At 43.3% G+C, this 22,023-nt stretch overlaps 7 protein-coding genes across 8 annotated transcripts; 3 read left to right on the top strand and 4 right to left on the bottom strand.

Moving 5' to 3' along the window:
• The first annotated feature begins 160 nt into the window (after window positions 1-160).
• LOC122615827 lies at window positions 161-10,034 on the top strand. Of its 2 annotated transcripts, none has more exons than XM_043790969.1 (6): window positions 161-848; window positions 6,004-6,235; window positions 6,392-6,536; window positions 6,704-6,824; window positions 7,720-8,396; window positions 8,459-10,034. In XM_043790969.1, the coding sequence occupies exons 1-6, from the start codon at window positions 769-771 to the stop codon at window positions 9,067-9,069; spliced, it is 1,866 nt and encodes a 621-aa protein (XP_043646904.1). In that variant the 5' UTR covers window positions 161-768; the 3' UTR covers window positions 9,070-10,034. The 2 variants fall into 2 exon arrangements, with proteins under 2 accessions (XP_043646904.1, XP_043646903.1); XM_043790968.1 differs by having other exon boundaries at window positions 6,392-6,545.
• A 338-nt stretch (window positions 10,035-10,372) lies between these two features.
• Window positions 10,373-11,510, bottom strand: LOC122615831 (heat shock protein 27). The gene has a single exon (XM_043790974.1). It carries the CDS (start codon window positions 11,403-11,405, stop codon window positions 10,767-10,769), a length of 639 nt encoding a protein of 212 aa, XP_043646909.1. The 5' UTR covers window positions 11,406-11,510; the 3' UTR covers window positions 10,373-10,766.
• A 1,338-nt stretch (window positions 11,511-12,848) lies between these two features.
• Window positions 12,849-13,706, bottom strand: LOC122615537 (heat shock protein 23). Its single transcript, XM_043790488.1, has one exon. The coding sequence runs from the start codon at window positions 13,603-13,605 to the stop codon at window positions 13,045-13,047; it is 561 nt and encodes a 186-aa protein (XP_043646423.1). The 5' UTR covers window positions 13,606-13,706; the 3' UTR covers window positions 12,849-13,044.
• A 2,314-nt stretch (window positions 13,707-16,020) lies between these two features.
• LOC122615610 (heat shock protein 67B1) lies at window positions 16,021-18,285 on the top strand. Its single transcript, XM_043790620.1, has 3 exons — window positions 16,021-17,676; window positions 17,822-17,962; window positions 18,146-18,285. Exon 1 carries the CDS (start codon window positions 16,130-16,132, stop codon window positions 17,483-17,485), a length of 1,356 nt encoding a protein of 451 aa, XP_043646555.1. The 5' UTR covers window positions 16,021-16,129; the 3' UTR covers window positions 17,486-17,676; window positions 17,822-17,962; window positions 18,146-18,285.
• Window positions 18,196-19,158, top strand: LOC122615611 (heat shock protein 26). The gene has a single exon (XM_043790621.1). It carries the CDS (start codon window positions 18,377-18,379, stop codon window positions 18,992-18,994), a length of 618 nt encoding a protein of 205 aa, XP_043646556.1. The 5' UTR covers window positions 18,196-18,376; the 3' UTR covers window positions 18,995-19,158.
• A 150-nt stretch (window positions 19,159-19,308) lies between these two features.
• LOC122615613 (heat shock protein 27) lies at window positions 19,309-20,192 on the bottom strand. The gene is made up of 2 exons (XM_043790622.1): window positions 19,408-20,192; window positions 19,309-19,344 (listed from the first exon to the last, which is right to left on the bottom strand). The coding sequence occupies exon 1, from the start codon at window positions 20,124-20,126 to the stop codon at window positions 19,524-19,526; it is 603 nt and encodes a 200-aa protein (XP_043646557.1). The 5' UTR covers window positions 20,127-20,192; the 3' UTR covers window positions 19,309-19,344; window positions 19,408-19,523.
• Window positions 20,193-20,629: 437 nt separating this feature from the next.
• LOC122615614 (heat shock protein 22) lies at window positions 20,630-21,706 on the bottom strand. Its single transcript, XM_043790623.1, has 2 exons — window positions 21,471-21,706; window positions 20,630-21,416 (listed from the first exon to the last, which is right to left on the bottom strand). Exon 2 carries the CDS (start codon window positions 21,329-21,331, stop codon window positions 20,810-20,812), a length of 522 nt encoding a protein of 173 aa, XP_043646558.1. The 5' UTR covers window positions 21,332-21,416; window positions 21,471-21,706; the 3' UTR covers window positions 20,630-20,809.
• Between the last annotated feature and the right edge of the window lie 317 nt (window positions 21,707-22,023).

Here is a 22,023-nt window from a genome sequence, read left to right as displayed (position 1 = left end):
CAGTTTTAACATTTTATTCAAATAAATTAGTTGTGTATCCAATTAGTGATTATTATTTTAAAATTAACCTGTTTTTAAAATTTATATGCATAGTGGAAGCTTTTCCTATCAGCCAAGAACGGTCACACTACAATTGGCATGTTTCAATCGTCAAGCCGCAGTCACACTGGTCGCGTCGTTTGGAGAAATCGTGGAAGGATATGTCTCCGTGTTTAGCTAAATAAAATACATAAAAAATATGTGCAATACTAAGAAGCATAGCCATTAAGCGTAGACTAGTGAAACAGCTCGTGTCGGGCCAGAAACAACAAATTTACAAGCAAACGTAGTAAGGTTTGTCGCGCATAAGCGGAATAAAGATATAATAATAGACCAGCTACCAACACAAACAAACCAAACACACACGGCCCGAAGTTCGTTGGCGTTGAAAAGGAAAAATAACGAAAAGAAAGGAAAATAACAGTGCAATTGATTCGGTTTACATTGTGCAAAAAATCGAAGTAGCCCCTGCCAACAGGGTCGCTAAAAATAAAGACGGCGACAGCCTCTGTTTAGCGTTGGAAATAAACAAATATATGGCCAGCGGTGGAGAATCATAACAAAGGCGCAAGACTAGCCAGCATAAAAGACAAAGGAGCTCCCTCCTCCCACGCCTCCCCTCCCTTTTTGGGGTTGATAATCTCCCCCTTCGCGTTGCGGAGCAGCATCGCCCCGACTATGAGATACCGTGCAATCTAGATTATAGTGCTATAGCGAGTTACAAACGAAATGCCTTGCGACAACGCCAAAACCTCTTCGGATATCGAGCATGTGGATTGGAATTCCAGCCAGCACTATGCAAATGTCAGGTGAGTTTCGGCACTCGATTGCCCTTGATATCGCCAAAAAAAAGGAACCCTATATGTTATTCAAGTACACCGCACAACAAAAACACAAAAAAAAGGGGAAAAACGAAAAGGAAAATAAAATCTAGTGCAAGTGTAAGCACGCAATTGAAAATTCGTGGGATGGTTGACATTCTTCTTGGCATTGTCCATTGTTTATTTATAGCCAGGAAACGGACATGATTTAAATGTTTGATTGTCCGTCGCTCGGGGAATCGAAATAATTAAGTTCTCAACGCAGGCTGTAATTGCTAAAAATTAAAGTGTGTTCTTTGCGCACAATAAACAAATCCAGCTGTCCATATTGAGATCAAAAAACCCCACCGAAGAGTCAACACAGATAAGATATGGCTATGAATGCAAACGAAAATAACCCAGTTCTAAGCAGCAAATGATTCATTCCCATTTGTCAACTTCATTTGTTCATCTGCACTTAAATGTTATGCTACTGCCAACCGTTGAGATCTCTATCTCCGTAATCCCCATCTAACGCCTGCTAATGACAGTCATTAGGCAACAGTTAACAGTTTACAACATTGACTTGTACTTACCATACTAGTTCCATGCCGATCGGCACTTCGATTGAAATGCAAATATGGGCACTGCGATGCTGGGAAGGTGACAAGATCTTGACGCCAGGCGCCAGCTGTTATCGCTTTAAACAATTATACGTTAATAAATTACTCTCGATTTATTTATATTTCAATCTGACGTGACTGCGGGGCATTGACCATACTCTTACGACTCTTAATGGAGCTAATAGGGTCTAAAATGAAGATAAATCATATACATAAATGTAACAACGTTTGTTAAGAAAACTCAGTCATAGAAGCCGTTCTCAATAATTGGAGAAGGTGTTTTTTAGATTAATTTAATTCTAATTAACAAAAATTTTAAAAGCAACAATTAGGTATCAATCCTGTGTATAGAATATTTTTTTTTTGCTCAATAAATTTACAAACTGAAATTGTATCTTAATTAAAAGATACTCATTAAATAGACACAAATTCCAATTATTCATATTGCCAATTTTAAAACGTCAATGGAAAGCACGTTCATACGCATATTTACTCAAATGTATTTGAATGTTGTGAAATATCCGTGGCATTTGAGCGGCCATCATTTATATATGCACATCTTTTGTGAAATACAGACCGTTCAACACCCTCGATGTCAGCCTGATGTGGCTTATCATCCGGCCATCGCAAATCTAATCTGTCGCCGGAGTGTATAAATGTGTCTCAGTCTGCGGCGGCTGGTGTTTCTGTCATTTCAGGTGTCGTTGTTAAATAAACATTGGCAATTGTGGTTGGGGAATTACGCTCAAATATTGACCGACTATCATGAAAATGTAAAATGGAGTGTAGCGTAAAATATACCATTGATAAGAAGCGGTTTTTCCCAAACAATTGCGTTCGCAGCCCTTACTTCGCATAGGTTTTTCAAACAAAGGCGCAGTATATCCACACATATGTAGATATGTACATATATTTGGCACTGCCAGTGGGGTATAACTTTTGCATTAATTGCCTCGAACTTAAACCAGTTCGCGTTCGGACTTAAAAATAAGTTTTACACAGAGCGCAAACACACAAAAAATAATGCGCAAAATATCAAAAAAGCAATGGAACAAAGCGCAGGCAGCGCAAAACAAAGCGCAAAACAGTTGAATTGGACCCCGCCTGACTCCAATTTCTCTCCTACCGCCCCATCCGGCTGGTTAGCCCCTCGATATCGCCCGGAATCCCCTTGGTCCCTTGAGCCACGTGAAGATTACTTGTTTCATCTGGTCCGGCGAAGCTGTAGAGGGCGTGCCCCGTTCCGTTGCTCAGGCGTGGAATTTAATAAAATGCGCTAATTTAGTCGTAATTACAAGTGGGCACGGGCGGGGCGTAATAAAGTGCTCAAAAGACCCAAATCTTACGCAAATAACACGGACAAAAATAAAACGAGCCATTAAAGCCCCAAATGCGAAATTACCAACCGCCCCTCGCATAATTAAACGAAATGGTCCCCGCTTAGGCACAATATCATATTATGGGCTGAGTTTTACATGGTTACCAGAGCCACCGGAAGCAAAATAAATATTTTTACTCATTTCCGACTATTATTTTATTTTTATTTTTTATTACTCATAATAAGAATCTTGGCTTTCAGTTTGTGTTTATCAGTTTCGTTTTTATCAGCGAATATTGAGCAACTTTCCCAACCATAATTGAGCTGTGTTTTGTGTGAATAAGTTCAAATTAGATTAATGAGCGTAAATATTTGGTTACCAAAAAGTATACGTTTCGGGGAACTCGCAAATTTCCATCGGAAACACTTTTTCAGGGGCAGAAAGTGCCATTAAACAAACAAAAACTGCGATGAGCAGCGAATGTTGAACTGCAGCTTGCACTTGAAACTTAAAACCCGAGAGCGAAAAGGTTTTTATTTATAGTTTCGCTGAAATGAAGCACCTGCCTGGCGTTCTCCCATTCACCTGGTAATGCGATAGCGATTCCGATGTGTGTACATATGTATGTATGTATATAGAGTGTGTGTTTATACTCGTATATACCCTTTTGATATCGCCTAATCAAATTGTGGAGGGCCAAAGCAAACAGTATAAAAATGCCGATCAATAATAGTGTGAGAAATCTTGTGCTTTCATGATCGACAGGAATTTACATATACCCATGAATGTACTGCCTTGTGTAAATATGAATTCGAAGCGACATTTCCGTTTCAATCGAGTTCAAAATTTGTTATTTTCAATGTCGAACAAGCAATTTGCGTTCCCAAAAGACCCATAAACAGCAAGTCATGAGGCTGTTTCAGTTCAGTTGAGTGCTTTCAAGAGGTGTGGATATGGCCAGCCGGCGACTGTCTGCCGTCTAATGAAGTCGTAAAACTTGCGACTTACGCATGTCCTTAACTTGCCAAAAGAGCCAAGAAAGGATAATAGGACCATCCTTTGCATAGACAAACATGTGTACTTGCGGCCGTGTACTTTATGAACCGCTTTCTGCGGTGTAGGCCACAAACGTGCCCTGCGTTCCATCGATCCAAGGCCAGTCGATTGGCCCCAAAAAAATAAAAAGCGGGGCAAGAGTAAGGAGGACGTGTCCAGTTCCATGTCCATGACCATGTCGACAGCCACAACAAATGTGCTAGCAGAACCTCCGAATGTCCGTTGCTGTCCTGTCCTTTTTTGTCCTGTCCTGTCCTTCGCCTCAATCACGCACTGGCTGCCTGAACTCTAAAAACCTCACAGATACAAACGGACGGGCAGAGTACAAAGGTACTCGGTATAGTTTGATAGATAGATTGGCAGGGGGAAAATCCATCCCACACTGAGGGGAAATATGTGGGAATTACTCATTGGTTGGTGCTTTTTCTTACGAAAAATCTGAGACATTAAAGTATTCGAATTAACATGAAAAATAAGTGGTTCATCTGTTTATAATTATTAAACGGTAATTCCAAATATTTTTAGGTATACGTGTACTTTGATAATTTGCTGTATCTGATAATGTTTTTCAATGTTTATGTTTATGCTTAAAATTATGAGAAATCTGTTTAGTTCTCTGGAGTATATTACATGCTATTGATAAAAAAGATTGATATAAAGCAACATCTGGCTAAAAGTTTTACAAAAGATGTTACAGTTTAGATATTATATTTTAATGAAGATAGAACCATATCCCTATATATCCTTGTTTTCCTCCGTGCACCTCAAATGGTAGAAAGTAAAAGTTTCTCGCTCCATTCACTCAGTTGGTTAGTTAGTTAGTTAGATTAGATACTCCTCTCCGACCGTCCAGATACCTCGGAAACCACTGGCAGGTGCTGAGTGGGCGTGCGGCAGCCATAATGATAGGGCGGCCCACGGAACTAATTGCCTTGGCCATAAACCAGCACCAGATTGCCGCAGTCCAAAGGGAACCACACCAGAACTTAATTGATATGTGTACTTTCTGGGGAAGGGGTGGGGTGTGAATGTAAATGCATGTGTACCTTTCACGAGGAAAGCACAATGTTCCCACATTATATTTACTTATCGTTCTATCAATTTTTTATAAATATGCATTCGCGCACACAGGACTGGTTTAAAACTGGAAATATGCAGTGATAGAACAATTAAACTGTCTGTTTCAATAATAAGTTTTCATTTTCTTGGTTCGTTCAAGGCAAACACAGTTAATTTCCACAAAATTTAGTAAATTTACGACAATTTAAAACGTATACCATATGAGGGAACTTGAGATTGGTTGATACCACATTTAATGATAACTACTGCTGTTGTGATTCATCGAATACACTCATATTCGCCCACGTTTCACAATCCTATTCAAGCTGAAAAAGTCAATGACTTCTTTCAATTTTCACTGGCAACAAACTGCATCTGCCTCATCACTTATTTAAATTCAGACTTAATAATGAATGGAAAATGAGGGATGGCATCATGCGATATGATTTCATAAATGCACACGGAAAGTTTTCCATCAGAATGTGTTAAAGACTATAGCGAAAATGTCGTTAAGATAAGTGCAAACCTGACACATTTATACGATTAACACACACCTAATTACTTGCCTAATTCGATTATACTTTTAATTGATGTTTTGCTTATAGCGGGAATAGTTAGAATGATTGCATTGCTCATAAGAGAACATATAAATATTCATTGGCTGCGTTTGCAAGTTAGTTACATGCGATTTTTATAAGTTATGATATAATACGAGTATTTTAATTACACATCATTATCTGCAACGATAGGAATTGATTAATGATTTACAGCATGCATGACTACTTAGTTGCTGTTGAGTAAATAAAAAAATTCGGATGAACCTATTGGATAACTGATTTGATTTATTGTCTTTGTGACGCTTCTAATGTTAAGGTCAAAAAAGAGACTTTGAAGCAAGAATAATATCCAAACGCATAGGAAATAGCCTTATACTTCAGTTAAAGTGATCTCTGAATGTAGTATGACCTACATTTTGACATTTTATAATGTAGGCCATATTAAATTTCTTTACCCACAGATTAACATTCATACATATTATAAATCAGGTTTCTAATTTCATAATGCTCAGTTCTTATATGACTCTAATCCTGTCCTAATCCCTTTCAGATTCGGTTCGGGCAGCAGTCAGGCATCGCAGAACAGCGGCGACATCTGCCGCATCTGCCACTGCGAGAGTGATCCACAGAACCCACTGCTCACGCCGTGCTACTGCTCCGGAAGTCTGAAGTACGTGCACCAGGCCTGCTTGCAACAGTGGCTCACCGCCTCTGAGACCAACTCCTGCGAGCTCTGCAAGTTCCCCTTCATCATGCACACCAAGATCAAGCCCTTCAACGAGGTGGGTACATCTCACATGTCACATTTTCTCATTGAAAGTCAGCTAATTTATTTCACTTTGTCTTTGCATTGTTTGGCTTCGGAATCGATTGGATTGCATTGGATTGGTTTGGTTTGGAATGGATTGGATTGGATTGGACTGGACTGGCGAATGCAGTGGCGCAGCCTTGACATTTCCGGCATTGAAAGGCGGCGGCTGTGCTGCTCCGTGCTGTTCCACTGTGCGGCTGCCCTTTGCGTCATCTGGTCCCTGTGTGTGCTCATCGAGCGAGCCGCCGACGATGTCCAGCGTGGCCATATAGGTGCGGGTTGTTAGTATATTACTTGATACTTGGGTTCGGTCAGGTCGAATACCCGCTCAGCGAAATCCGCAATGATATAATTGCTTGACCTGCCTGAACTCGTCCTATTAATATACCTACTGTTTATTCTTTACGGATTCTAATTACCTATTTACTCGCCATTTCAGACTGGCCCTTCTGGACAAAGCTAGCCGTTGTCACCGTTGGCCTCACCGGCGGAATAGTCTTTATGTATATCCAGTGCAAGGCATATCTTCACCTCTGCCACCGTTGGAAGGCACGCAACAGGTCAAGATCATTAGTTAGGATTATAGATCATTTAGCTGATGAATCGGATTCCGATTATTAATTACTGATATACTACACTCTACACCAGAATTAATTTGTCGAGCTGCCAGGTTTAATTAGATAATTAGTGCCATATAACGAAGTCCAAATATTTTGCTAGATCTAGAAAAAAAACCTTTCAATGGTAATTTTGTAAATGACTTTGTTAATATACTTGGAGTAGATTTCACTACTATTAAATTCAAAGGAATCTTTTCCAATTATAACATCTGAAAAATGCATACAAATGGGGAGATTCCTATCTCGATACGTTAAACAAAGAAATATTTAATTTTTACTCGACGGAGACAATCATCTGTATTTTAATCGGAATTTTCTATTCAGCATCCCATTGTTTAGGGTCTTGTTAGTAATAATCTGATATTTAATTGTACTCGTATGCGTTTTCGATTAATGTACCTGATGTACGCCAGTTTTGGATTTGCTTATTACCCACTGTTAAAAGCATTCACATAAAAAAATTAAGTGCGCACCTATTTAAATTTATGCCTTTCCTAGCCTTCCGCAATTGTGATCTATTCACAGTATGTGCAAATTAATCATCATAAAGCAATAAGCGTCTACTGTGTAAACAATGCAATAAAATCGCTGTGGTTTATTTAGGCGAAAGATTCGATTCAATTGTTTTCAATAACTAAGATATTATTTACTATCTTGGATATACAATTGTGTCTGTTTGTATTATTTTACATAAATATTTTCCCTATTTTAATGCAAAGGTGTGAATCCTATCCATTTAGAATAGGGTACCTAACTATGTCTGCAGAAAGCAATTGAGAAAAAAAATGTATAAAATATTTCACTGTGTGCTGATGTTCTTACAATTGTCTTACAGAATTCTACTGATTCAGAATGCGCCGGAGAAGATACATCCTGTGGCACCGCCATCCCCGGTAGCCGCCCATCATCAGCACTTTAGTGAGCCGCTGGCTCATGCCGGATCGACGAGCGGAGCTGTGGAAATCAATGCCAGTGGTGCGGCCGGAGGATACTGTGGCCACGAGGCGAACTGTGCATCAATGGATAATGTAGGCGGCGGTGCAGAAATGGGGTTACATCAACAAATGCAGCGTCTCCTAAACGCCTCGCCGCATCATATGCTTCAAATGGCCGCCGAATTAGAGGTACCACACAGCAGTAGCAGTGCCTGCACGCAAACAGAGGACGGACATGGCCACCAGCGGCACCAACAAATGCAGCAGAGCGGCCAGCAATTGGGGCAAGTGGCGGTGGCCGCCAATATCGAGTGCTCGCAGTCACAGCACAATTACGATCGCGACTGGGCCCTCGATGATGTTGTCTCGCAGATCTCCTCATTTCGTCCATGCCCTCAGGGATCAGGCAGCATGACGCCCTTCCACGATTCCATACACAACGTGCTGGAGCACTCGGAAGGCTCTAGTCGCGGCTCTGCTACGGATCTCTGCGCCGGTTCACGGCAGGATCTCAGTGCCAGCGGCATTTCCACGGATACAGGCCGCGAGCACGCTCTGCAGTTAAGCAGCTTTAGTGGTGAGTGGCTTTAATTGTGATATAATTCATACTTTTCGCTAATCCTTATTTGTTGTTTGCAGGCAGTGGCGAGCACAAGGCACCATCTATCAGTTCCGGTGTATCTCATGCGGTAGCCAACGGGCTCGGCGGATTTGTTTACAAGCCGCACCAGACAAAGCGCTACTCCAACTCGTCCATCTTTTTGGAGAATCGCGATGTGCTGAGCGATCAGACCAGCGTAGGTCCCGATACTGCCGTACATCCTTACGATTACAGCACGCCGCCAAAGATCGACTACCGTCACTCTGGGATAATGGGCGTGGATTTGCCCATTGGTTGCTGCACCACTGATTGTTTAGGTGGTGAGCAGACGAAGGAGGAGCTTCGTCGCTACTCGGATCCCAAACTAAGGCCAGGCGAAACGGATACCGTGCTGGATATCGATCTGCCCACATCGCCACTATCACCACCTGCTGCTTATGCAAGCCAGCAGGTGCAGATGCGGGATATCCGTCAGCATAAACATCCGCTTGTGATCTCCTCATCCTTTGACCGAGGAGTCGATGGGGTCAGTAGCAGCAAGAGCAGCAGGGGTTACGGACCCTCGGACGCCCAGGTGGATCGTTCACGGCTCAGTTTCAAGTCGTTGCCAAATCTCAGCAGCAGCTGTGAAAGTCTCCTCCAGAAGTGAATGGAAAAGCCTGCCCAACTGGTCTTATGTGATCCACTATGATCTGCGCGCTCTCTCTCCCCAACAAGCTCTGCTCTCAAGTATTCACCGCTGGTCGACGGAGACCCCGAGATCCACATAGAAAGTAAAATCGAAATACTATTTTTTATACCGCACACCAAGGGGCTTCAAAAGCCAGATCGTGGCCAGCGGCCCAACAATCCCTATGTTCTCCTCTTTATATAGCAAAGCCCATAAACAATTTGAGACTGCAATGATTAAAACGAAACACAAAAAAGATAACTTAATGATTGAACTATTGAAATATTGTAACATTTAGAACCAGGCAGTTTGAGTATATTGATTTAGTAGCTAAATCGATGTATAATTTATCCTGTATTCGTGTACTGCTATTATTATCCAGCCTCTCCGATCCCATATATACGTATGTCCACTAAGTTGTCCATGCCAAAAAGCCCAGAAACCAACCAGAGACAGTAATTATTTAGTCCATGTGTAGGATGTGTTTTGTTTCTTAACTTCTAAGTCAAATGAAATTTTAAAAAATTGATCTGTGATTAAGCGTCATTGAATATACATACATAACGTGCATAAATGCAAGCAAAAACATTGACAGCAGCCGCAGCAGTAGAAAATGCAGAAAAAAAATATAAAATACATTTTTACTTAACATCAACTAAGATAAAACCAACAACAGCAACATGACAACCACTAAAAGCTTTTTCGCGGTTAACAGCGAAAGCTCCACGGAGCCGAGAAAACTGAGATACATCCGTATCTCAAAACCCAGCTGAAAAATATGAATGAAAGCCGTTTTAGATATAGATATAGAATTAACAGTACATACTTATGATCGCTACAAGTTACGAGCATAAAACAACCAATATGAAATCAGAACGGGCAAATAAATTTTTTATTATGTATTAAATATTTAAATAAATATGTGCAAACAATTGATTAAATTATTTAAAAGAGACTTTTCTTGTATTTTCTTTCAGTGTATACAAAATAAATATAATGCGACAAGTTATTTTCATTCTTTTTGCGAAAGGTATTGTTTAATTAAAAAAGGAACCATTTCACATTTTCATGTATACAAAATTTATGTAAGTCCTTAAAAAGTAACAATCAATGACAATTTTCCAAAGTCCAATTCAAGGACAAGGACAAAAGAAGTACATAAACCCCCATTGAAGTGAACGACACCCAACAAAAGCCGGTTTACCTGGAATGCAAATTCATGTGCAGATTGCAAATGAAGGAGCGAAAAAGGGGAGAGACAACCAAAAACTCGACAGCTGACTTCTTTTCGTATTTCGTATTTATTCTATACGTTTATTCACAAATGAAATGCAAAATTCTCCCGAGTGTTGCGCCTGTTCTTGTTTCAAAAAGTATTAACTCAAAGGGAGCAATGAATTCTCCAGTTGTTTAGCCTAATCATACACACTAACATGGTTTTTTTTATGCATTATGATAAATGGAGTTTAAAATCTCTTAGCCTAGGATGTGATGATGTGTGTGAATGTGTTCGTGAGAGGGTAATACATTGGGTGTGTTTATGGTGTATCCTTTTTAGTCTTGCACTCTCCGAGCAGCGCTGCAACACTCCCGTTTCTTCGTCTCCCTTTTAAATTCTTCTTCCTCTCATTCTTCGCCAGCGAATCACGTCTTCTTCGGCCTCTTCTTCTCGTTTCTTACTTGCCGGTCTCCATTTTCTCGCCGCTGCCATTTTCGGCTTTTCCGTCGCCTGCTTCGGGTGCCTTCACACTTAAATGGGCAGGACCTGTTTGCTGGATCTGAACAATGCGCTCCGCCTTGGCCTGCTCCTTGCTGGGCGGCGGCGGGGCCTTGAGGGTCAGCACACCGTCGGAGGAGACGGTGGACACCACATCGTTGGGGTCAAAGCCCTTGGGCAGGGTATACTTGCGCACAAAGTGACGCTGGATCATTCCATGCCCATCCTCGCGCTCCTCGTGCTTGCCCTCCACCACAACAGTCTGGTCCACCACCTTGACGGTCAGCTCATTGGGCTTAAACTGCGACACATCCATGCACACCTGGAAGCCATCTTTGCCCACAGCGGGCAGCAGAGAGTTTTGACCTCCAGACGAGCGACGTGGCACCAGGTGATGGTGGTGGCCATGGCTCCTCTCGTACGGCGAGTAGCGACGACGTCCAAGACCCACGGTGCTGGGCAGCATCAGGCGACGCGGATGGAACAGGTCGTGGGCATGGACGCCAAAACCGAAATCATCCTCCAGCAAATGTTCCCAGTCGCTGCGGTAGTCGTGATCCAGCTCGCGGGCCAAGTGCAGCAGTGGTACAATAGACATTTTTGGTTTTTGTTCTTTTTACGCACAATCCTGTCTAGACAAAGAAAATTCTTTTTTTTTGGATTCGAGTGAAGCTTCCTTCAACTTTTGCCTTCAATTTTTGAGTTTCGACTGTGCTCGGGCGACGTCGACGCCGGCTTTTTATACCGACGCTGGGCTCACACACACTAGTGTAAGGCAACCAGGGGCGGATCTTAAATAAAATGATGGGGTGCTTTTACCTTTGATAGGTTTTGGCTTCAGAGGACGTTTTCCCTTTGACCCCGTAATGCAAATATAATAATATTTAGTTAAAGGTTATTCTGTGCTTTTGAAGCAATTGTAAGTTATCGTTAGCTTGCACAGCTATAGATTTAAGCGACCACTTTTATCCCGCTTAATACGCCCCTGAATTCAACAAATTGTTTTCTCTCGCACCTTCTGGCTCTTTCTATCACAGCCGGCTTTTCATAGAGTGAGCGAGAGGGCGCCAGAAAGTTCTTGACATTTCTTTTCTGGGAGTTTCTCCTTGCGAATAAAAAGCATAAAGAACAGTTAAAATGCAGTAAATATGTAAGTACGTCTGTACATATGCAGATATATGTATTTATTTAAAGCATTTTCTTCTCTTATCGGGTTTTTTAAACGCTGTCTTTTCAGAGTGCAACGGAGCTTATATTTTCATTGGACAAGTGCATTGAACTCTCGTTTCGTTTCGCTTCGTGCTGCTCCCCATGTTTGCCGTTCTTTTGTTTGCTGCAAACATTTTTGCAGTTGCTTTCGCCACAGCTTCGCGAATTGGGGAAACAGGGCAATTGCAGATTTTGCAAATTGCAGTCTGTTGCAAAAGTTTCGATAATTATATTAAATCTTTTCGTGCTTTGTTTGGCCCTTAACCGACATCCATATTTTCAAAAATATATGTCTACAACGTATTTACATACTTATTTATGTATGTATGTACGTAAATATTTTCGAAAAAAATAAGTTGATCAATTTTGAGTACACTTGTATATATATTTGTAAATATATATATATTGAATAAACATACATACATGTTGTAGAAATGTCCTCTTGCAGAAATTCATTAACAAAAAGAGAGAAAAGTAATGCACATACCTATGTATCTTTTGATGTACATACTTATGTATTTACATGATGTACTTATGTATATATGTATGTAAGTATTTAACCTTGACTGCGGTTCTTTTCATTCAAGAATTTTCCAATGCTTCAAGACTTTTCAGCCAAGTTATGTAGAAAGTCCGCTTCAAGTGTATACTTCTGCAGGGCAGAATAGCTAACTTAAATAAAAATGTTATTTTTGCGTGACACACATATCCTATTCTGAAAGTAACTTTCAGAAATCGGCATCGTAGAAAAAAGTGCCCAACTCTACCATTCCAATAATAATAGTATCCCATAACCAACCAGAAGAAGCGACCAAACACAATTATATGTATGTAAGTTTACTTGTTATTTTATTTTTATGGGTAATATTAATTCAGCCAATTTAGTAATACATATTCCAAACTAAGATTAAAGCAGGACACCCTTAATGGCTTATGTGTATGGGAGAAATGTCCTTGGGTAACTACAGCTTATAAAACAGATGTATGACTTTGATAATGGTTAAATGCAGATCCTCGAAACGAATCCTCTATTTATCGTTGCCGTTGTCCTGCTCCAGCGCCTCCTTGGGATTCTCCTTCACATTGAGATGGGCGGGTCCCACCTGCTGGATCTGAACGATGCGCTCGCTGGCCTTATCCTCGATGGCCGGTGGCTTGGGCACCTTGATGGTTAGGACGCCATCGGAGGACAAGGTGGAGGCCACTTTATCGGCTTCATAGCCGGCTGGCAGGGCATAGCGGCGCACAAAGTGACGAGTGATGAAGCCATGGTCATCCTCGCGCTCCTCATGGTTGCCCTCCACCAGGACGGAGTTGTCCTGCACCTTGACCACCAGTTCGCTGGGCTTGAAGTGCGACACATCCATGCAGACCTGGAAGCCATCCTTGCCGATTTTCGACACGGCACCCGACGATCCCGACGAGGAGCCCACCTGTTTCTCCAGCTGGCGCAGCTGCTGCTCCATCGGTCCCACCAGGGCCAAATAGGGATTCCTCTGGCGCTGGCAGTAGTAGGGCTCATAGAAGGGCACCATCGACATGCGACCCAAATCGTCGGCGAGGCTCAACAATAACGGAATGTTTGCCATTTTTTAATTGCTTTGATGATGATGATTCTCCTTCAAAGTAATAAGCTTCTTTTGTTAATAGTTTACTTTCGCTTTAGCTGTTATCGCTTTGGCTTTTTGAATTCAACTGACGCCGGTTGCACAAAAGTGCCGGCTATTTATACAGCCGCCCGCTGTCGTCGTATTGGTGCGACAGCATTCGCAGTGTGTGTGTGCGCCGTGTCTGTGTGCAATGGGGCACAAACATCGAGAAGGGACACGAAACTTCTCGGGCTGAAAATATCGCAGAGTTCTCGAATTTGCCGGAATTACGCATTATCTGCCTTTGAAAGTGAGAGTATCGCTATGGAAAATGAGCAATCTGCTGGGTGGGTGGGGATGAAAAGGCCTGGTGGAGTGATAAGTCGCTCAGCACAGGCAAATATTATGTCTACATATATACCAGATAGAAAGGTTGGAGTACACTCCTCGGAGGATGGTGCACTTTCGCGAAACTTCGAGACTACAGAACAGTTCTGCTTTTTATGGCCTGGCATTTAAGCTATTAACTTTAATTAATATCCAAGAAAGGGGGTCTTGAGTGTGGGGGCACCTATTAAATTGCATAAATGGTAAACGGATAGGTAATAACCCATACGCCGTTAGTCTTTTATTGCTCATCAGTAAGAAATTGTAAAAATAATAAGATTTATAACCCATGTATGTCCAGATGTACATATATAGAAGGATTTAGGGGCCGTGTTTTTATTCATGAATGTTCTGTAATATTGTGTAGATTTAAAGTAATAGAACGCTGAAAAACTTTACAAAACGATAAATTCAACAATAGTTTACAATGCAAACATGTTTATACATATGTACATACATAGGTATACATATACACAAAATAAAACAGATAATAAAAAAAATAAAGTTAATATTGCAATTTTTAAAAATGTGGCTGTTATCTTTTATTAAATTGATTTGTTTACTTTGGAGACGAATAAAATTTAGTATATACATAGATTTAGATGACAAGTTTACTACATTCTATTTCGAATTCAGCATAACTTTATTTTAAGCAAATGAATTTATTTATAATTTGTTGTTACAATAGCACTCAAAAACCATATAATACATAGGCACTGCTATAGAACCCAATCCCCCGGATCTTATATCATTCAAGTTTTTATTTATGGCCCCATTTTTTTTGGTCGCCACTCCTCCAATGGAGCACTTATGTGCCCAAGGCTTGCACAATCCAACGCCAACGCAATGGAAGTTGTCTATTCAAAAAGGTGGTCACATAATGTGCGAGAATGCTTCTCCGGCGGATGTGTTCCCCTTGGTTAGGTAAATGGGAGCAAGTACCAAGTACATGCGGAATGTACATACATACATATGTATGTATGTACAAGGGGGCATTTCGTACGCAGCAATCTCTGAAGGTTTTTGCTCTTTTCCGAGTGCAGTTGGCACATACACCATTCATATATATATGTGTATTATATACATATACAGAATTGTATCCCGCAGCTGAGTTCGGGGCTCCACTAAATGGTTAGGAAACTCTCCACTGTCTGGCCCCCGTCTGGATGTTGTTGTTGCTGTTGTTGTTGTTTTGCTTTTTGGAGCTTTTCAACCGGTTGCCATCGCATCGCTTGCACTTGGCTATGTAACCATACACGAATCCAGCATATCATCATCATTATCATCTGTGTGGCAGGGTACATGCATATATGTATGGCGATACCATATGTATGGGTTGCCCCAGACGTCGTCACTGCGCATGTTTACGCGACGCCGGCTTGCCAATCCTCCAGCTCCGGCAACAGCAACAGCGGATTTGTAGCTTCCAGGCGGCCCAGCCAGCTGTTGTTGTAGTTGTTTATCGCCGGCGATTCGACTCGGCGTCGGCAACCGGCACGAGACTCAGACTCTCAGCTGTTCGCTCAATGCCGGCAGTGGGAATTCAGCTGCAACACGACCACTTTACATACACCCCGTCTATATGGATGGATATATATATATGTGTATATATCGCCGGTCCAAGGGAGATGGCATCTCTGGGGGGGATTTTCGTGCATATATCCCTCGATTTCAAGCCGGTTTGCCCCTTATCTTTTTTTTTTTTGGTTTTGCAACGCTGCAGTTTGGTTTGTCTGGTTTCGCCCTGGAATACGAGTACTTTCTTTGTTCTCTGGCTATCTGTGGTATAGGAAAAGTATCTCTTATTTCGGTTTATATAGCAGAAAATGGCAAAGTACATGGCATGAATGACTGTTTTTATGGGTATCCCTGCCCCTGGGCGAGTTCTCTGGAGGAGTTGCATAGTTTTTCGCCTGGGAGCTGGCCTGGAAGCCGACTGGAAGTGACCAGGTTTTCCATTCAGCGCTGCACAGCCGCTTAAAAGCGTCGACATTCAGCCATAAGGGCTCAAACGCAGTCCAGTTGGAGGCCAGAACGGATCGCCGCCGGTTCCCAGACGAAACTAATCCCCGCAAGACCTACAAAAAAAAATATAAATATACAAGAAGCATCCAAACCAGATAGGAAAAAAGTGAAAATGTCGCTGATACCGTTCATACTAGATTTGGCCGAGGAGCTGCACGATTTCAATCGCAGCCTGGCAATGGATATAGATGATTCGACCGGGTTCGGGTTGTATCCGCTGGAGGCCACCTCACAGTTGCCACAGCTGAGTCGGGGGTTGGGGCGTGGGAATGCGATGATGTGGGTACCCATCAAGGGTCAGGCGACGGCGCAGCATCGTCATCATCCGTACAATCGTGTGGCCGGAGCCAAGACTGTGTGCTGCAATAAGTCGCTCGTGGAGCTGGAAAAGGAACTGGGCGATAAGGGCACTTCCGGGGCAAGTGGCAGCGCCAGTGGCCAGCCGGCGGCCAGCAAATCCGCCTACTCTGTGGTGAATAGGAACGGCTTCCAGGTGAGCATGAATGTGAAGCAATTCGCCGCCAACGAACTGACTGTTAAGACCATCGATAATTGCATCGTGGTCGAGGGTCAGCACGACGAGAAGGAGGATGGCCACGGGGTGATCTCGCGCCACTTCATCCGCAAGTACATCCTGCCCAAGGGCTATGATCCCAACGAGGTGCACTCGACCCTCTCGTCGGACGGCATTCTGACGGTCAAGGCGCCGCCACCACTTCCAGTCGTCAAAGGAGGCCTGGAACGACAGGAGCGCATCGTGGACATCCAGCAGATATCGCAGCAGCAGAAGGATAAGGATGCGCAGCCGCCAAAGCCGGCTGAGGTAGAACAGCAGGCGGCAGCTAGTGCTACCACTTCCACTTTAAATCCGACTGCACCCACACCCACACCTACACCCACTTCCACTCCCACCCCATCGCTCTCGCTCACTCTCGCCGAGAGCAACGGCAATGGTCAGGAAGAGACAGAGATGGAAATGCCGGCTCTTTCGCCCTCCCTTTCCAGCGAGGCTGCTGCTCCTGCCGCTGCTGTTGCAGTGGAAACCCCTTCCACTGCAGGAACCACTTCCAGTGCCAACAATGGCGTTGCAGAACCAGAGTCAATGGAAGTGGCGGTTGCCAAAAACGAAGAGACTGCCAAAGTGGATGAACCCACACCCAATCCCGTTATAAGCAGCGAAGGGGAGCAAAAGGCAGAGGATGCAAATGCCAACGAAGTGCCCGTTGCCTCGAATAACGGGAATGGAGCAGTCGCAGCACCCGAGGATGTAGAAATGCCGCTGGCCAAGAAACCGGAAATCTCCACGGAGGACAGCAAAGGGGAGCAGGCGGAGAAGGTGGATAAAGTAGAGAAAGTGGAGGAGAAGGGTGGCGAGGAACTGGCCGCCGTGGATGCGGCCATACTTCTGGCCAAAAACCAGGGCGAAAACGGAGCCACTGCAGCCAAAACCGAGGAACTGGCCAAGTGAAGACTGAACTAAAAAAAAAACTTAAATGATAATTAAGAACAAATAATAATCTGCACGGTTAGTCGTGTGTTTTATTCCATACATGTTTCTTGTGTTTTCTTTTGCATTTCACACGAATAAAAAGAACCGAGAAAGCTGCCGGGAAAAGCACTTAATTACTAAGCGTGGGAGATAGCGGGCGATATATGGATGTATGTATGATTTCCTAAAAACATATGTGACAACAACTACAAGTATTCCAGTAAAACTTAAAGACAGAAACACGAAATAATGTACTTAACAATAAAGAGGAAAACCAGAATAAAGAAACTGACGTTTTGTTTTGTTTGCCGTTAGCCGGCTGTTTCTTTTGCGCTCTTTCTAGAAAATTGCAACAACTCCCTAGAAACTTCGGTTCTCTCACGCATACACTGCTCTCTTTTTACGCACAAACAACAATTACTTCTTTAAACTCCCGAAACTCGCGGCTTCAATTGGGTAAGGTTAGTAAGTGTTATTATTTGTTTTAAGAACAACATTTCATTTTGATTTTTATAAAAATATTTTCAAAATTGTTCCCTAATATATCAAATGTTACAAAGCAATATACAGTATTTCTTGCTGTGCACGCGCTCTCTCTCTCTCTCTTCTCTTTTTCTGTCACTTTCCCGACTCTTCTAGAAAAGCTCCAGCGGGTATAAAAGCAGCGCCGCTTGGTGAACAGAGCACAGATCGAATTTAAAAATCGAACAGTAAAGAAATCCGTGCAACTTTGCCCAAAAGCAAAACTTAAAAAAAGAAAAAAAGGATTTAATACTTTTGCCTGCAAGTCAAACAAGTTCATTCAACTTAACCAAAGAAAAAATATTTCAACATCGAAAAAAAAGAGCATAGTCTAAAGAAAAAGTAAAAATGGCGCTATCTACTCTTCTGTCGCTTGTGGACGAGCTCCAGGAGCCCCGCTACGAGCTTGGACTGGGAATGCATCCGCATTCTCGCTTCATGCTGCCACTTGGCACTCAGCAGCGCCGTTCCATCAACGGATGCCCTTGCGCCTCGCCGATATGTCCATCGTCGCCCGCTGGCCAGGTCTTGGCTCTACGTCGCGAGATGTCCAACCACAACGACATCCACTGGCCGGCTACCGCCCAGGTGGGCAAGGATGGATTCCAGGTGTGCATGGACGTCGCCCAGTTCAAGCCGAGTGAACTCAACGTGAAGGTGGTGGACGACTCCATCTTGGTCGAGGGCAAGCATGAAGAACGCCAGGACGACCACGGGCACATCATGCGCCACTTCGTGCGCCGCTACAAGGTTCCCGAAGGCTACAAGGCGGAACAAGTGGTCTCGCAGCTGTCCTCGGATGGCGTGCTCACCGTCAGCATTCCCAAGCCGCAGGCCATCGAGGACAAGTCCAAGGAGCGCATCATCCAAATCCAGCAAGTGGGACCTGCTCACCTCAACGTTAAGGCGAATGCCAGCGAGTTGAATTGCAAGGAGAACGGAGCCACCAACGGCAAGGACAAGTAAAGGAGCCACCGAGGAGATCATCCATATTTTACTCCTAATGTCACCCCTCATCATTCCCCCACTTAATTGTTCCTAATTTATTGCATTGCATTTGTAATGAGCTGAAAGACTTGAATACTCATAATAATTTAATAAATCATTTGTACACCTGGTGTGAAAACTTACAGACTTTGTGATTTTTGTTTTATGAAAATTGGTAGTGTTTTGAAGAACTGTCATTCTGCCTTTAAATTAATATTGATTTGAAGATTTGATTTGGACGATCATTTCATTTGGGCGCGAATAGGTGAAGACCCCTTTGTAAACGCCAGTGGTTCTATCAAATATTTATTGCGCATTTTATATACTACCTACGGGTACAATTTGTATTTTATTTATGTTTGAATCCAATTTAAATGTTCGGTTGCACTTGCTTGCTGTCCGAAAATAGTTCACCTTGAGTTAGGCGCATTCGATGGGAGGGATTTTGGTTTGGTAAACACATCCACTGTTTGCCTTCCCGATTTTTGATAGATGGTGCACTGGTGCACTATTTCCAGGGCAGGGCCAGCTTTCCGGTTTCATGGACGCGTACCAATCTCTCTCCGGGTGTGTAGTACTTGGCTGGCGGTGGTGGTGGTGCCTTGATGGTGAGGATGCCATCGCTGGATATGTCCGAGATCACCTCATTGGCATTGTATCCGCGGGGCAGGAGGTACTTCCTCACAAAGTGACGCTCCACCAGGCCATTGGCGCCCTCGTCGCGACGATTGTGATTTCCCTGGACGATGACATAGTCGTCATTGGTTTTGACCACAATGTCGTGTGGATGAAACTGTCGCACATCGATGTCAATCCGGAATCCCTTCTCATCCACATGGACACGCTCTCCGGAGTAGTAGTTGTCCCATCGCATTGGATGTGCCCACTCATAGGGCGTTGACTGGATCAACTGATTGCGCACTCGACGCGACACCAGTTCATCCAGAGGTCGGAGTAAGTCACTCCTGCTGGTGTGCGCAGATGGCCACCAGAGACGCGAATCGTCCCACAAATACGGATAGAGTTGGAAATCATACGGTGGATGGTAGAGCGGACGGGGTCGATCCAATTCGCGTGACAAATCGCGATATGTGGTAGGCACCAGAGACATTTCTTGCCGGGATTAGGGCAGCGATTCGCTTACGTTCGAGTCCGAAAATCTTATAAAATTTGTCGCCGCCGCCGTCAGTTCTTTTATAGATGGCCGACTGGCCTCGCCGGATGCGGATGGCGGATGGCTGATGGCGGAGACGACAGATGAGTCATCCGGGCGAGGCGCATCGGACGGGATCGAAACGAATCCGATCGGATCGGCCAAGTGCAGCGGTGAAGGCGAGGCCAACGAGGTGCACACGACAATTTACGGCCAGTTGGACCCGCGTCAAGTGGCTACGTCACCAAAATCATCGAAGGAAGCGGAAAAAGATACGTGTCCAAGGTGTCAGACGATTGCAAAGAAAATTGAAAGTATTTTTGGGGGCTTTTAAATTGTATCTCTAAGGTACATATCTTTAAATCTTTAAATGGACCCCTAGTTTTATAATACCTTTTGAAGACATGGCGGACCTTTATATATAACAATCTATACTACCCAAAGTAAATATGTTATTAAAATTGTTGTTTAATATTTATTTTCTTCTACATAACAATGTTGGGCTTGCGGGCTACCGAATCACAATTGTTTTAAAATTAGCTTGTTAATTTAAGAAGAAATAACATTTGAAAGGTGTTGGAATATCTAAACATAGGGGTTCACTAGCGTTTGATCAGTTTCAGTACAATATCGACTTATCTCTATTGACTGGCTTTATTATTGGGCTCCTCGGCGGACTTCTTTGCCGGCTCGCCAGTCTGCTCGATGGTCACCTCTCGCTCCTTGAGTGTCTCCTGCACGGCTGGAGGATTGGGAACACTGATGGTGAGGACGCCGTCGCTGCTCAGAGTCGAAGTCACCTTATCCGCCTCGTATCCTTCCGGCAGGACGAAGCGTCGGAGGAAGTGCCTGGAGCTATAGCCACCTTGTTCGGACTCCTGCTGCTCCGATTTGCCCTCCACCAGGACAACGCTCTCGTCCAGCACCTTGACCTTCAGCTCGCTGTAGTCCTTGACGTCCAGGGTGAGTTTGTAGCCATCCTTGTTAACGGTGGCCGGCGGGGCGAACTCCTGCTCCTGCCAGCGGGCAATCTGCTGCCAGTTCCTCGGTAGCGCCACACTCCAAACGGGCGGCTCGTGGAAGAAGGCGTGGAAGGGCGACGAGAGGCGTGGCACCCGGGCCATCTCCTCGGCCATTCGCCAAAACATCGGTAAGGAACGCATTGTATTTGATATGGTAACTTGATTGAACGCTTTAGACTTCTTATGTCAATTTGTTTAATCTGATGAAATTCCAGCTATTTGTTATCTTTAAAATATTATATTTTAATTTTTGGCTATTTTCAATTATTTGCCTTTAGACCTTTTTTATACTTTCAAAATAATCTTGTCGTGTTAAGTTTCAATCCTTTTTTTTACTTTGCAATTTTATTCTTAGCTGGCGAAATTTTAGTTTATTTGATTTTCTTCGAGTTGTTAGCTGTTTGTTTGGTTTTTTTAAACTGAGAGCGCGGTGCCCAACTAGTGGCTATTTATACTCTTGGCAGAGAGGAAATCCATATAATCTAGAAAATGCCGGCACTCTCTCGAATTTTCTTCGCCCTTTGCTGATGCAATTTTCCGCTTTGCCTGAAATCGGGCAATGCCATTTAGTTGGGGGTTGTTCACTGTTTCTTAGAGAACTTCGTAGAAGTTTCTGGGACTCTCGGGGTATTAAAATATTACTTTATTTACCTTTTTATTTAGCACTTAGCGAAGTTCTCTCTCGCTGTCGCTTTGGGGAAGGTCAGTTTTCGTACGCAGAGAGAAAGCTTGAGAGAGCTACAAAAGAGAGTGGGAGACGGAGAAAGTTTATGAGAGTGCCCAGCTTTTTGTGTATGTGTATTGATAAGCATGCCATGGGCGTAGTTTAAAAC

This window comes from Drosophila teissieri, chromosome 3L, assembly GCF_016746235.2.
Source record: "Drosophila teissieri strain GT53w chromosome 3L, Prin_Dtei_1.1, whole genome shotgun sequence".
In the NCBI taxonomy this organism is placed as follows: Eukaryota; Metazoa; Arthropoda; class Insecta; order Diptera; family Drosophilidae; genus Drosophila; species Drosophila teissieri.
This window is presented reverse-complemented; position numbering and strand designations above follow the sequence as displayed.